Consider the following 16,696-nt stretch of genomic DNA (forward strand, 5'->3'; position numbering starts at 1 on the left):
GAGTCTGTTTCTGCTTCTTCTGATTGCTTGCGGGATTTTTTTTTATTTTTTATCAGCCACTTATCCATCTCAGGGTTAAATATTTGAATGTAGAACACATCAAATAATATCACCACTTACCGATACTGGCACACCACAGTCTGATAACATGAAATTAGTGAATATTACCTGAATAAGGGAATCCCCGGACCAGGAACATTTTTCTCTTTTGTGACTTTTCTCCCTTTACGCTAATTAAGCCTAACGCGAAACAGACAGGCAAAGGCAGGTTATTAAAACGTGCATATGATCTGATAATGTTGGAGTCTTGACAAGTAACAGACTGATTTGGAGGAAAATTGTAGATAGGAAGTTAGTAATGATGTAAATATTTCATGTGGTACTATCATATCCTGTACACCCCTTTAGGGTTCATATCAGGAATTTGATGACGACGATGATGAATTATGGAAAGCAGTGAATTGTATATTCTTAATATATAAATAAAAACATGAAAAGCTTACTTCTTCTGCTATATCTGAAAAGCTTCTTTTATTCCCTACGTGTTGCGGGGATGCTTCTTTTTATTCGCTGGTCAGGCACAAGTTCGTTTATCGATCTGCCTCAGAATTGTGGCTCGTTTATCATTTATTCATCTAATCACTAAGATTTCTCCTTTCTCAAAGTCAATTAGCAGTATTCACTGTCAAATAAGATATTTGAATAATGTTTTATGTATATTTTGCGGCTATTGTTATAATAATAATGATAGTAACTGGTGAAGTTTAATCGCGCTTTTTTATTTTTAAATGCAGCGTGTTCTGTTTCGTTTAATGACTACAGTGATCGTTATTCCTATTTTTTTATTATAAGGTCGCTATTTACCATTATCATTCTTATTTAGTTTTCAGTAAACAAATATCGCAGTTAGATGGCGACACTGAAAAGAGACGCGAGAAATGCCAAGGCCAAATACTGTTGTTGCTTTGTCGTTTGTTTGCTTGCCTTTTGTCGATCAAGTCTGTTTTTGTAAGGTGGTTTTGTACTCGTTTTTTTCATATTTTTTCCCTGTTTTAAACATAACTTTTGATCTCAGAGAAATTGTGTCTTTTTTTTCTTGTTTTTTTTTTTTGGCATCATTACAAGCAATAAAAATATGAGTTTTATTAAATGTAAATATAATTAAAGTTATATTTCGAATGTTGTATTTTAAATTATATGCAATTTTGAATTAGGAAGTTTAAACGCCAATATACACTGAACTGAGCTGAATCTGAGGCATAAGTCAACTGATTTGTAAGAAAGAGTTATTCAAAACTAATTTTATTTTTTTATTTTTTTTTGTATTACTTCTTCCTTTTTCTTGATTTTTAAAGAATCAATTCATAAATTCGAAATGTATAAATAAATTACTACAGATCCCTTTGGATCTATAATTACAATTCATTGCTATTCATATGATTAGTGATACACACTGTATCTTAATGCAATGTAATTAAAATTTGATTTCTTTATTGTTCACACTGATTTATGCATAATTATTTGGACAGCGTATTCTTAAGCAATGTAATTTGATTATGTAAATCTTTCTATCAGCATCGAACTGCGTATTTTAAATAAGGCAGGTTATAGCTAAAATATTATAATCTTTTCTTTTCCTCCACAATACTGTACTGTAGTTGGGTTTTACAATCAGAACATTACTGTAACGAAAAGACTGTCTCTTAGACTTAAATCCGAAAATATACCTCTTTCGTATTTCGATATCACTGTATTTGCGACTTTTATCTTTATTGTAATACATTTGAGCACAGTTTTTAATATAATCCAGTGATATAAAGGGATATAGCGTGGTCAGTGCGATGTTATCATATGATGATGATGCTGTTTTGCACACGCCAAGTAGGGTGTTTTTATTAATATTTATAAGGAGGAAAATATCCCCATAATTAACATAGGAAAAATATTTGCCCTTCCGACGTAATTTGGACAAGGTCGGTTGCTCCTATAAAGAGGCGATGACTATAAAAATAATAATAAAACCAAATATCAAACCGATATGTAGAGGACCTCTCCCAGAGGTTCGTCGCTTGTTTTAAAGTGAAACAACCTTCAAAAGCATTCTTAAATTTTAAGTTTACATCTACCAACTTAATATTAAAGCTAATATTCCTCCAGCGTGAAAGTTGTCACCTTTCAGAGGCAATACAGTGACTTTACAGCCCGTTCTGTGGTTTATACAAACCGCTAAGTAACGTGCAAATAAATCCGTGTATACTTATGATGGAAATATGAACACCTTTCAAAACGTTATATTGAAATACACGTATGAGATCCATTAATTAATTCAACACAGATATAAAATTCATATTTTAATAAAGAATACAAAAGTTAAGTTTTCATTTATTTGATCACTCTTTACTCTATCTGCCACATAAAATTCTTGCTCGTTTTAGGTTGGCGTAAAAAGGCTCCTCAAGATTCTTTGAATCATTTTGCAAATTTGAAGGAATTACGACAAAGAAGTGTTATTTCCTGCCATTTAATACGACGTCCAAAGCCACCGCACCTAATCTTGACATTCCACGTTCTTGAAAACGGAAGTAATCCTTCAAGTATTACATCACCAGATTGACCCGTTTTTCTAGAATAATTAATTATTACATCAGCACGGAATTCTGTAAACAACAGAATGAGACGGAGGTATTTTATGTTTCGCGGAAGAAGAAAAAGGAAGCTAGTTTCTTAATTGGAGAAAAGAAAGCGAATAATAATCGAATTGTTTCAGGATACGAACAAAAAGAAAGTTTCAGAAACTGTTTTTATGCGCTTCATTCTATTTTCAGATATTTATCTAGGCATATAGGTAGCTAATATTTTCTTACCGTTAGACAAGTTATAGCCATTTGAAGAAAGGTGACTTATGCATTCATATTCCTGTGTTGAAAAAAAAAGAAAGTCTTCATTTAATTTGAATTAACAACATGGTGCCGATGGGTAAAGATTTTAATGACATCGAATGTCTGCTTGTGGACTATATATATATATATATATATATATATCGCTTTTCCTTCGATCGCTTTTCCTTCGATGTGTTGATCAAACTTATCTCTACATGTGAAACAGCCAGGATGTATAACACATTCTATATAATTAACAATATTTGGAGAAAAGTTTAATTTTTTTAATTGTTCGAAAGGATCCCGCAATCTTATATTAGTGAATTCAAGGCTGTAACGTTGATGCTGACTGTTATTATTTTGAGTTTTAAATCCTTTACTTTGGAGGTAAAATTGTGTTTTTGATATAGAAAGGATATACTCCTGTTACGATATTCTTCTGTAAAAGATATTTCTGAAAAATAAAAATGATTATATCCTAAAAAATAACTTCACTTTTTCTGTTTTTTTTTCTCATCTCGTTAAAAAGCTGGTTTTCCCCATTCCTACTACTAAATAATAATTTTTTTTTTACATATGATACAACATTACATATATTTGATTACATATGATACATACTTGAGTTCATATTTTTCTTTAAAAAAATTCAAACTTTTTTAATTAAAATTATGATTAATATTGTGATCACCTATTTACAACAGGTTTAATTCTGTTTTTTTTTCTTTCTTTTCATTTTTTTCCTGTATAATGTAATAATAATAATAATAATAATAATAATAATAATAATAATAATAATAATAATAATACAATATTTGTTAATTTAACAATGAGTTATATATATATTTACAATTATTTAAGTGCTGTAACTACAACACTGAAATGTGATGTATATGTTTGGATTTATTTTTTATTTATTTATTTTTTATTTTTTTAAAAATCTTGGATGAGATGCAATTTCTCAGCTTTCATCCTTGAAGCTTATTTGTAAGCTTATCTGAGGATCACACCAGTTGGTTATTATTTATTGGTTTGTTTGCTATATTGGGAAGTTACGAAATCAAACCTGTTTTTTGATTTCGTAACTTCCCAACACAGCTGTTGATTGTGAAAATGGCGCACGCCACACACACACACACACACACACGATAACTTGGAATGTCTTGATGCATCGCTGAACTGGAAGCCTGAACGAATATATTGTGTTTCATTAAGTTTGTATGGTATTTTGGGTGCGTGTTTCTTGTTCGTAGTATGTCCTTAGAGCTCTTTTCAGGCTGTTGTAGTTTGTAAGGTTTCTGTTTTCAAAAGGTAATTTGTTTATCATGTCTGGGATGTAGAAGTTTCGTGTGGCCTTTCCGAAGTGATTATTGTATTTATATGTGATATAATTAGTTGTGTGAGGTCGTGTTATACGGTATCTATTTCTGACTATCTTGTAGTTGGCATCGAAATAATGTTTTAGCAAGGCTGCATAGTGACATAAATGTTTTGCTGTCAGTATTTTGTGTTCTGACATTGCAATGTTTATAAGGTCGTGATTTTCTCTTTGTTCCCAAAAGATCAGTTTTATCATTTTGTACTGTAGCGACATTAATCTATTTAATTTGCAGGGTGCATAGAAAGCATACGTTGTTATAGCGTATCTTAGTATATTTTGGCATAGTGCTTTGTATATTAGTGTTTTTAGGCGTATGGGAACTATGTCTTTTAACCTGTAGAGTTTGCCAGTTATTGTTCGGAGTTTGTTGTGTAGATGGTTTATGTGGCTATTCCAGTTCATATCTGCATCGAAGTAAATTATAAGGTATCATATTGTTTCAACCTGAGAATGATTGTAGTGGTTTTACTTATCTCTGTGTTTTGTATGTTGGAAAGTGGATGTTGGATGGTTATATATTTGTTATCAACTGATCGAGTCAGTGGATTTCTGAATATCATTAATTTTGTCTTTTCTGAGTTTAGGTGTATGGAGTTTTTCGTGAGCCAGTCTATGATCAGATTTATGTCATGTTGCATATTTGTTTGGGCTATGCTTGCGTTATTATGGATGGATATTATTGCTGTATCGTCTGCGTATTGGAATATCTTACCTTTGAGTGGTAGCTGATTAATATCGTGCGTGTAAATGTTGAATAGAGTTGGGGAGAGTACAACTCCCTGTGGTACTCCACAGGTTACTGGTAGCTCTCTGCTTCGGTTTGACCCGAAACGTGTGATATGCTTTCTATTTTGGAGGCAGTTTGTAAACCACCTCTGCAGAGGCCCGTCTATTCCAACATGCCTCAGCTTTAATAACAAGGTTTGATGTGTGTGAGTATCAAATGCTTTAGTTAGATCAATAAAGGCTACCATGTCAATTTTGTTTTTGTCTAAGGCGGTATTAATTACGTCTGTAAAGTCTTTCAAGAGAGATGTTATTCCCTTATTTTTCTGAAAACCGTATTGAGTTTTAGGCTGTATACTTATTTTCTAGAACATGGAATGTCGGGATTAGGTGATCATGATTTAATCACTGACTACCTCATTAAATGACAGGAAGCTACTGTTTATATTCGTCATAGTTCCTTTGATTTATAAGATTATTCAAAAGAAACTTTTCATGTCCTTTAGTGTGTGTGTGTGTGTGTGTGTGTGGAGAGAGAAAGTTTTGGAAAGACCTTGGTTCGAATCTCGTCTGCGATGCGAAAAATCTTTATAAGCTTTGAACTGCAAGTGAATTACGTCTCATATGGCGGTGGAGGGTTTTTTCTAATGAAAACTCGGGTGTTTCATGCAGTCCAGGAAAATAGCCAAATCACCCAGAAGAATGTATACGCAATTAACAGGCAGACAGGATTAACGATTTTATCGTAGTATTAATTACGTTTCTGTGAATCTAAGTTATTTAGCCTTGACAAGTCATCGAATGTAACACGTTGAAAAAAAATTTATTTATTTATTTATAAGTTACCTGTACGCGCGCATATATATATAGAGAGAGAGATTGGTTAACGTTTTTCTACTATAATTTTATCCCTTGATTGATTTGATTGTTTCTTAACGGTTTCTACAATCATCACGTTAGCTCTGAAGATATCAGCCACACAGAAATATTACGTTCGATAAAAAATATTACTTATTTGTTTATCCATTAAAGTCATTATGATATTCAAAATCACGATTTTTTTTTCATTTTGTTATCTGCAATAATTAGGAGAGAATAAGAAAGTAGTAAAGAAAATAGTATTTAAGAATAAATATAATAAATAAAGAAATATTTTAGAACTACATTCCAAAACTATTGTTATTTGTAAATGGTGACGTACCAATTTTCTTTGGATAAATACTTTTATTCTCTTGAAATTACATATTTATTATCAAAGGAGCCACTTGCGGATCTCCTCTGATTTAGCTGCTCGTGTGCCTGACACACATTTGTGTAACAGGATGTGGAGGCTCTGTGAATTGCCAAAATAAAGCTTAGGTGCAAACTATGTTACTAGTGACAATGAGGCTCCTTCAGGCACTGACCACGTGTTCCAAGTAGCACATAATCACCACATGCGACTACGTGCTATTTTGATTGAAAATCACTCTTAAATGTTGGGACATAATTGTACACTGGAAACAGAAAGAAATGAAAATTTATCAAATTATAACATTTTTGTTACTAAAGTTTCCAAATGCATTTATTGCTGTTTTTGTAAATTTTACAATTACTGATAATCAAATACTGATCATATTTTGGAAATCATGTAATAAATCGATAACTATTATAACAAGCCAAAAAGGCTATTTTAACGGCGACATAAGTGACGGAGCTTGTTCCATCTTTGCTGCGAGTTGCCCTGGTGTTGTACTTCCCAAGTGATTACTTACACTTGGGCTCGCCGATAGTTTTTTCGGCATGAAACTCTAGGATTCGATGGATTTCGATCCGACTTTCGTACCCGGCTGTACAATAATATGGGATTTACCATTTCCCTTAAACTTAAATCGATAACTATATTATATGCGATTTGTATTCATTAATTTGAAATTGTTTTATTTCTTTTAATTTTAATTGTAATAAATTTTTCAATATATATTTATATAACTGGCTATTATAAACTCTTGAGGCGGAGGCATTTTTAATACGTAGATTTAATTTACTGAATTTTATGAATTCTTTCCAAAATTTAAGTCAGTTATTAGATAAGATGGGTTCTCAGAAGCTACTACTTTTTCTTCTATCGCTTTTGTTCGCTGGCGCCAGCCAGTCCTGACTCAGTCTCATCATTTTGTATTGTCGAAAAAAAAATGCTGTGTAAATACGAGGCTAAACGTGATGTGGTGATAATAACATCATACCTACATTCTTTGCTGTAAGCACGCCACGCAGGATCTTAATGCTTGCATTGTTTGTGGTCGCTACATAGTAACGGGGAGCAAATAAATGCTTTTAAAAGCCTCCTTAAAAAATTCACGGCAACCCACATCAGAATGCAAGTACTTAGAGATCTTCCTCGCATGTCCCATTTTTTTTTTTTTTCACTGTGGAAGATTAATTGTCTGAGGAAGCAAATATCAAATCCCCTGTCTTAAGTATCTATCGCATAAGCAAAGAAATGCAGTGAAGATAAAGAAATGAAAAAAAAAAGTATGGTAGTTTAATGTTACAGACAGTCGCACAAAGGAAAGTAGATCAACTTATTGGATAAGTACACATTTCAGACGGATGCCATAGACAGTTTTTTGTTTAAATATTTCATGGGAATAGTAAACAAAATACTAAATAAAAAACTATCATAAATCATCCGTAAAATGAAAATCTGTGTCTAGCTAAAATTATATATAAATTATATATATTTCTACGTGAAAAATGTTAAAAATACTGAATAAAAATAGATAGTTTCATTTAATTTTCATATCCCAAAGATGACATCGCCTGCCTGTTGATTATCTTTTCTTATTAGATGCCAAGCGAGGGATCCCGTACAGAGCAAGAAATGGACATGTTATGGTCTCAAGGAGATACACTTTTTACCAGCAGAGGACGCCCTCTGTCAACTTCCTTGCCAGCGTTGGATATGCGATCATCCCGAACCCTATCGCAGTCTTTGGAACCTTACCGTTCAACTACCCTTGCTGTACCTACAGGTAATATGTTAATAATAGCACGAGTTCTGAAATGTATTTACAGAAAGTTTAAGATCTTGAAGTTAATTCATCTTCACACAATTATAATAGTTTTGTTGAACTTCAGTTTTTTTTCTAAGCTCATCTCATTAAAAAAAAAAATTCAAGCCCTGGTTATCATCATCATCATCTTCTTCATCATCATGCTTGTCAAGGATTTAGCCCTAGACCACTCTAGGGCTAAATCCCGGCTGTTCCGGCCTTAGAAATCATCGTTGAATCTCTTAAGAGGACGTTCTGGTTTTCTTTTTCTTTTGTTTTCTTTCTTCGGAGACTGCCAACAGAGTCTTGCATGATTCTTTTCAAAGTGAAACTTTAGGCCTAACACTTCTGGAATTGAAAGTTCTTAAATCCCTAAGCAAAAAAATGTAGTCTTATTATTACCGGAGCTGACAAAAGCTACTCGATAATCATGCAAGATAAGAAAGAATACTTTAAGAAGATTTCCTTAATGCTTTGCGATTCCATCCTCTCTCATCTAATCCTACTATAGCCAGATTAATAAAGTTAATAAATTGATTGATAACATCTCCAACTGGGATGAGAATTAAAGAAAAAACTCAAGATCTTTTATTCTCATCTTCCCAGATTGTAGTGTAGGGTCTTCCGCTAAGACTTATAGTCGATTGCATTGGCTGCTCCATCGATAAAGTGTCTTGCTATCTGGCTACTACCAAACGTTATTATCCACCCTCACAGGAAAATGTCTTTCACATATTAAGAACTCTGGATTTTAAAAATATAATTTGTGATCTTCGTTTAGGCTCTTTCAGATATTATAATTAGCTTAGGCATAGTATCTGTTTCCATTAACATTCCTTTGACAGATATTAATATAGGTACTTAAGCAAGATTTTCCTCCTGGCATTGTCACTCTTTTCGGCTTGTTATCCATTCTTGTTATTGTAGTGTTCAGGCAAATATCAGCAGACTGAAGGTACAGCAATGAGAAGTCCTGAAGTCCTCTTTCTCCTATGCTTGATTACTTTATGGAGCATCTGAAGGTTGTCTCCGTAGTGATATTCCTCCCAAACCTCCAGTATGATACAGATATATTGATGCAATGGGTGTCCATCGGATTTAAAACTTTTTGTATCGAAAGTAAATGCGATTCATCCTAGATTTCAGTTCACTTTAGAAGAAGAGAAAATCAACAAGCAAGTTGGCCTTTGTAGATTAAGTGATTCTTCTTCAGCGTCATGGTAGAGTGCATTTCTCAGTTTTTCGAAAAGAAACGCATACCGATTGCTATATCCACGCTTCACACTATTATACGAGTCAAAAAATCGGGATCATCAAAATGTTGCTGTCATCATTTATGTTCTACAGAGGATTTATTACGCCAAGAATTGAATTACATCAAATATTCCTTTCTAAAAATGGTATCAACGAGTCTTAGTTCTAAACCAAGAAGAAATCTTTTGGATTCCTCTTCCTTATGTTAAAGGAATATCTGAAAGTATTGCTAAAGTTCTGAGGCTTCTCAACATCGTGATTTCTTCTCTTCCTATCAGACTTATTTTCTTCACCTAAAGGCAAGCTTCCTCCACTTAACTTTCCAGATTCAGATAATGGGTTGATTTACTACTATTTCTGTATGCCATGAAGAACATAAATCTTATATCCAGTATCATGAACCTGAGCAATCAGGCTTAGCTAAACATGCCATCTCTACTAAGCACAAAATCCTTTGGAAGAAAGCCAAGCTCTTAAACAAGAGTAGATTCCTTAAAGAACGTTTATATAAACACATCTGCGAGACATTTTATCGCACGAATTTAAATAGATTTGATGGACTTCAGTTATCCCCCTCTATATGAAATATTATTGTATCAGTCGCCTATTAATTCCACATTTATTTTTATTATACATTTGTACGTCAATAAAATTAATTTAATTTTATTGACTGTTATTGTCTTACCTTATGATGGCTCTTTTTTAAAATGATCCTATTGTTTGTATTTTGATTGTTCCATTTCCCATTTTCGATTCTAAGGCGAAAATTATACATGATTAAAATATTTTTCATGCAAATTTTATTCAACTATGACAACTTTACGTACCTACTCCTAGACATATATCTCGCTTTTATAACGAGATATATGTCTAGGAATTTCATGGTAATAATAATAGGCGATGATCTCTTGGAGTCATCACGTAATAATGATGATAATAATAATATTGAAGATGTGAGTCTGCAAGATTTAAGGTAACTAGTGGTTTACCACAGAGATCGATTCTTGTCCATTGTTATTCAATCTGTACATTAATGTCATTGAGAAGAATTTAACACGTGACATACCGTTATTTTTTGATGATGTAAAAATAGGAACGGTAATCGAGAATGCTGCTGATATGCAGTACTTGCAGAATGATTTGAATAGGCTGGAATTGTTAGCATGTGAAAATGGCGATCACTTCAGTGTTGGTAAATGTAAAGTTATGCAATTTAGTGTAATGAGATATTCCATTTCATATTATATTGATGGGATTAGTTATAGGAATTATCAGGCTAGCAATCTAGGAGTTTTAATAAAGACGCGAAGGGGGCTGGAAAGTGCTCATTAACACCTCGAACAAAAATAATATTGAAGCAACTGACATAACTACAAGAAAGAACATATCTTAATCCCCAAATCCCCATGGTTCATTAAATTGTAATAATTTGTTATTTTTTCTGGATATATAAGGCGACACATCAGAGGTTTTGAAGAAGTTCGATGACACTAAGATGCGGCCTTCATCAAGTTTTTCATGCTGCAAGAAAAGTCCACAACTGAGATTCACCAAACTTTAGGGGATTGTGCCCCAGCATATCCAACAGTTGCCTGATAGGTGGCCAAGTTTAAAACTGGGCATTCTGATGTAGCAGATGCATCCAGATCAGGAAGACAAATATTAGTCAAAAACATTGTAAAGACTGAGGATATTCAGGGAACGAGTGGGATCATTATCCACTAACATCTGAACGTGCAGAAGCTCTCAGTGAAGTGGGTCTCCAAATGTTTGAATGTCGACCAAAAGAGAGCGCGTGTGCTGCCATCTCAGGGGATTTTGGGTGATTTTTAGAAATCAGGTACAGATTTGTTTGGCTCGTATTGTCACTGTTGATGAAACATGGCTTCATCACTATAACCTAGAAACCAAATAGCAGCCGATGGAATGGAGACACAAAGGTTCTCCGCGGCCAAATAAGTTTCGAATCCAAAAGTCAGCGGTTGGAATATGGATGGTGTAATCCTTGACAGGTACCTCAGAAAAGGTGAAACTGTTACAGCAGCAGTTTATGCAACAACTCTGAAGGAAAAACTCCGCGGGAAACTGAGCACAGACGTGAAAGGAACAAAATTTACCACAGATGATGAAGTCATATCTGCAGCTGAGGACTGGTTTGTGCAACAGGGGAAAGTCTTTTTCTTGGAGGATTGCAAATGATGCAGCGGCGTTGTAACAAGTATAACATCTCATTTGGAATATGTAGAATAACGTGTAAATTACATGGTTCTACCTCAATTCCTTCATGGTGATTATCACAACTTTTCAGCACACTCTCGTAAGAACTAGATTGCAAATAAAACTTAAGAGAATAATTGCAATGCTGCAACGAATGGTGATATGTTAGGATAAGGAAGCCATTTTGCCTCTTTACAACGCCGTGATACAACCTCACTTGGACTTCTATGCGCAGGTCTGGTGTCCTGGTTTCGGGTGGTGATTCTGATACAGTGGCGAGAGCGCGAAGGAGAGTGTTAGAGATAATTCAGGAATTGCAGATGAAATGGATCGGAATGGAGTGCCTTTGGAGGTGGTGAGGGTAGCTAGTTAGTATGAACGAATTCAAGAAAAGGTATAATAACTTGTGTGGGTGATATGGTACCTCTCTCGATGACTCCCTGACTCCTGGAGGTCTCTTAATAATAATAATAACTTTATGATATCTAAGATGTTACTATTTTATAATATTCGAAAGTCTTTGGCAGTATTATGTGACGAGTCCTTGAATTATTATTATTATTATTATTAAATAATAATAATAATAATAATAATAATAATAATAATAATAATAATAATAATAATAAATGTTTATAATAGAAAATTTGTGTGAGTTTGCTAATGCTCATTTCGGAAACTGCGAATTGCAAGTCAGTGCAAGTTTTTAAAACTTAATAAACTCTATTTAGGTTTTAGAAACACTGCTGCTACAATGTACAAGTAAATACTTTGGGATTAGTGGTTGGGAATTAGCCTAATAACTGTTATGCGTGTAGATAAAATACATCGAATTGATCGAGATTTTTGTGTTTTTCACTGTGTATTTCACTGCGAGCCAAGGAGCTTTCCTATTTTTTGCTGTTTTTTTTTTTTTTTTAATTTCACTGGGTATCGTCTGTAGTTTGAGAAAATTTGTCTGCTTACAAATAAAAGCTGATTTCCTCGCAGCTTCCCCCACTCATCCTTCTGAATGATTTATTACTTGAGTTGGCGGAGGCCGCACTTCTCCGATCATTGACTCAACATATTCCTGGCTCATAAACGCCCATAGTTTTTAAAGTAGAATGCTTTTCTCTTCAACCCTCCTCCTTTTTTGTATTATTGAAATATTGAAACTTAGCGAACCATGAATATTTAAATAAAAAAGGAATGAATGTATGAAAATATATGTTAAAATCTCATATGCAGATGACAATTTTTTTTTATCTTCAACTAGACTAAAATTAGGGCTGTTTTGTACTGTTTTTCTTAATATTTATTAAAGCACGAAAATCACCTAAGTTTATAGCCTCATAAAGACTTAATGTTCTATTAAGACATAAATATATTCATTATGATAGACTGGCTTAATTTTTATCGATCTTAAGCAAAAAATAAATATTATATTTAATTATTTTTAACACTTTTTTATTATTTTGAAGTTTTTAGACTTTTTTCTAAAAGTACTGTAAGCACAATCCAATTGATTGAGTGAACTCCGTTTTGGATGATTACTAAAAGGGATTATTCTCTGGCTGATAACCATCTCTGGCGGGGTCACTGATGTGCTTAAAAGATTTTGGACTTCTTTTCATCTGCTTTCAGATTTTAGAATCCCCCCCCCTCTGCTCCTTTTTCTTCTTCGACCAGTCTGTTGATTAGCTGTTTGTTCTTTAATAATATTTTCTGCTCGTTTACGATTTCATAAATTTTCACGTTGTGGACCAAATGTCTTTTCACGAAATCGATTAACTTTATTGCGTATTCAACTTTTTATCACAAACACTAAGCAAGCCTTTGAAATGGATCTCGTAAACTCGGCCTCGACACTGCGAAGGGTATTAAAGCGTTAGCCAGCCAATCCATTAGCAAGGAACAACGAATGACCACGTCTTAAGACCCAGTCATTCGTCATGTTTTGCTCTTCTCCATTCCTTAGCTGAGATAATGATAGAAGAAAAGGCGAGACTTTCGTTTTCAGGTGTGTTTCCCAAAAATGGGTAAATACCTATTAGTATGATTTCTCAGTTTGTCTATACACGAGCTGTTCCTAGACTATGCAACACAGATTGTATTGAAATAAGACATTTCGAATAATAAAAAAAAGTTATACAGGGTGTTCGGGATAAATTTGACATATTTATAATTAATTATATTTTTCCGTAAGTTACATGTATTAACACACACTTCTCTTCATTTAAAAGTTTGGACCCTTCTTCATTCATATACAAGATGTCAGAAAGGATGGATAGCTGGAACCCACCTGAATCATGGAAGAGAATAACTTGTATCATGATGATTCGTGCCCGCCATCAAAATAAGGATATTACGACTGCTGCCCAATGCTCCCTGAATACAGTAAAAACAATCAGGCATGAACTAGAGACTTGCAATGGTGACTACGAGGATGTAGCAAGAAGAAAGATCCCTAGCAGACGATCTGATTGCGTTCGTACAGCAGAATTCCTCGCAAATCTGCAGGAACAGGTGTTGAAGAACCCTGGCATTGGAATTCGGGCTTTGTTCGTGGAGTTGCTAACTGTAGTCAAGCCCTGGATAACAAGGGTAGCCAATGGTAGGCCGTATGTATGGCAGCAGGATTCGGCCCCTTGCCACACCTCTGGGAAAAGTCAAAAATGGTTGTCTGAAAATTTCTACGACTTCACCAGTCCAAATGTTTGGCCTCCAAACTCCCCAGACCTTAACCCCATGGATTATTTTGTATGGGGCGCAGTTGAAAAAGACACCAATCGCACTTCCAGTAATACAAAAGCCCAGTTAATGGATAAAATTAAAACAGTTTTTGCGACCCTTCCCAGGGAGACTGTAGCATCAGCTTGTTCGAGGTTCCGAAGCAGAATTGAAGCTGTGATCGATGCTAATGGTGGTTATTTTGAGTAAATCTTGTTGATAGTATTGTAATTAACTCTGCCTGTAATGTTTTTTTGTCAATTCATTAAATTTAATAGATACAAAGAAGATTTTCTTTTTCCTTACGAAACTGTCAAATTTATCCCGAACACCCTGTATATATATATAAGATTTCTGGTAAGGTTTATACAAGTATATACTTGAAGAACGGCTAAGAAAAATTAGTGGAAGGGAAGCTCGGAGAAGAACAAGCTGACTCACGCCAAATGGAGGTTATTATTAGGATCAGATTTTCACTTTACAACAAATAGTTGAGAAATCTTGGGAATATAACAAAGATCTCTGTATTTAAGTTTTGCATATCTAGAAAAGGCAACATAAGGTGCCAAGAGAAAAATTGTTTAAAACAGTACCGTTATATGGTGTCAATGGGGCATTATAGCAAGCAATACTTCGTTTCTATTTGAGTTGTAAGTCAGCAATTAGAATTGAAGGAAGTACAGGAAGATGGTTTGATGCAAAATGAGGTATGCGACAAGGATGTACATTATCCCTTCCGTTATTCATTATCTATATGGATCACATTATGAAGGAAAACGGTATTGAACCTGACATCAAAATTGGAGATGTTAATCTCAGCTCTCTTTACTTTATGCACATAATGTTATACCTATAAATAAATTCAGTACAAGTCTGCAAGATTCCCTGCCTACATTGAAAAACTGTTGTAATAAGTATGAAAATCAGCATTAAAAAGACAAAGACAATGAAAATATGTAGAAACATTGAAAACCTATAGAACAAGTTAAACATTTCAGTTATTTAGCCATAATTTTTATTGAAGATGGCAAATTAAATCTGGAAATAGACAGCAGAATTAGCAAAGCCGGTTTGGTAGGAAGTCAAGTGAATAAATTTATAGGGAATAACAGAGAAATTAACCAAAACACTAAACTAGCTACATACAAGACAGTGTTTAAACCAAATTTAACTTATGGATCTGAGAGCTGGTTTAGAAATAAAACTCTTGATCAAAGACTACAGATCGCAGATATGAGAGTCCTGAGAAAGATTAGGGGACTGAACAGATGACATCAATGGCAATGTCATATTAAAAACGAGGATATTAGGAAAGAACTTGACACACATAGCTTCGGGTACTATGGTCGCTTAAATAGAATGGGAGAGGAGGAGAGGAAAAGTTAGCAAAAACTGATGTGACAAGATGGCAGGAAAAAAGACAGAGAGAGCCCAAGATTGAGGTGAATAGATAGAATAAAATGCGCCTTAGAAGACAGAAATATAAGATCTGATAATATCTCAGTCTTGACGGATAACCGATTAATTTTGAGAAAAAATGTCTAGTAATGATGTAAGTCGATGGTGGTGATGATGGGTATATCCCGATTAAGTTACCTTGCTCTTTACTTTGATAAATGCCATGGTCATCTAATTTTAAATCTGCAAGATTATTCAAAGAATTTTTGAAGATTTTCTACATACATACATACATACATCTTAAAGGCTAACCTTTCCTAATTGGATTGTGGGGGGCAACAGCTGCAAGAGGAACTTCCAATGGTCACGATCCTCTGCCACCAAGCTCAGGTATTCTGGTGGGATTCCCAAACGTGTCCACCCAAGGTTTTGGATATAATCTATCCAGCGAGTCCTTGGCCTTCCACGTGGCCCTCCCACCCTCTGGCTTGGCAAAGAGGGCCTGCTGAGGGAGCCTCTCTTGTGGCATTCTGACCAGGTGCCCGTACCAACGTAACTGTGATCTCTCAACACGGAAAAGCAGCATTTGAGTATTGAGGGTTTACCGAATTGCAGAGCTTCTGACTCTGTCGAGTCTTGTCAGCCCCGCAACCCCTCGAAGGAACGCCATTTCAGCCGCTTGGATTCGTGTCCGCATTCTTTCGGTCATTACCCAACTCTCATGACCATGGGTGAGGATGGGGACATAGACTGTATTGAAGACAGCCTGCTTTGCCTTCTGGCTTAACTCCCACTTCATTTTCCCGCTAAGATTTTCTTCATTGACTTAATCTTAGCAAGAATAATTTCATATCAATCTCTCGCATTTGAGAAACATCCGAAAATTGGATATTTAAAATAGTTATTCTCAATATCTTTCAATCAAATTATCTTATCATCATCATCATCATGCGTTTCAAAGATTTTGGTCTATTATGGCCTCAGAAGCCACCAGAAAGTCCCTTCAGCAGATTACCCTGCTCTTTCTTGCGATGCTTTATGATGTAGACCTTGTTTGCGTAGTCTTTCTATGAGATCTTTCTTTCTCGTATTTGCATTCT

At 34.5% G+C, this 16,696-nt stretch overlaps 1 protein-coding gene across 1 annotated transcript in view; it reads left to right on the forward strand.

Annotated features, from left to right (window-relative positions):
* Positions 1 to 16,696, forward strand: part of LOC150102039 (RIMS-binding protein 2-like) — a 540,578-nt gene that overhangs the window by 163,604 nt on the left and 360,278 nt on the right. The window contains exon 11 of the mRNA XM_090399955.1: positions 7,814 to 7,997. Coding sequence (XP_090256081.1) covers positions 7,814 to 7,997 — 184 coding nt within the window. The remainder of the gene's footprint in view (positions 1 to 7,813; positions 7,998 to 16,696) is intronic.

The sequence above is a fragment of the Typopeltis vanoorti genome, chromosome 11 (genome assembly GCF_054136105.1).
Source record: "Typopeltis vanoorti isolate ZY-2024b chromosome 11, IOZ_Tvanoo_1.0, whole genome shotgun sequence".
NCBI lineage: Eukaryota > Metazoa > Arthropoda > Arachnida > Uropygi > Thelyphonidae > Typopeltis > Typopeltis vanoorti.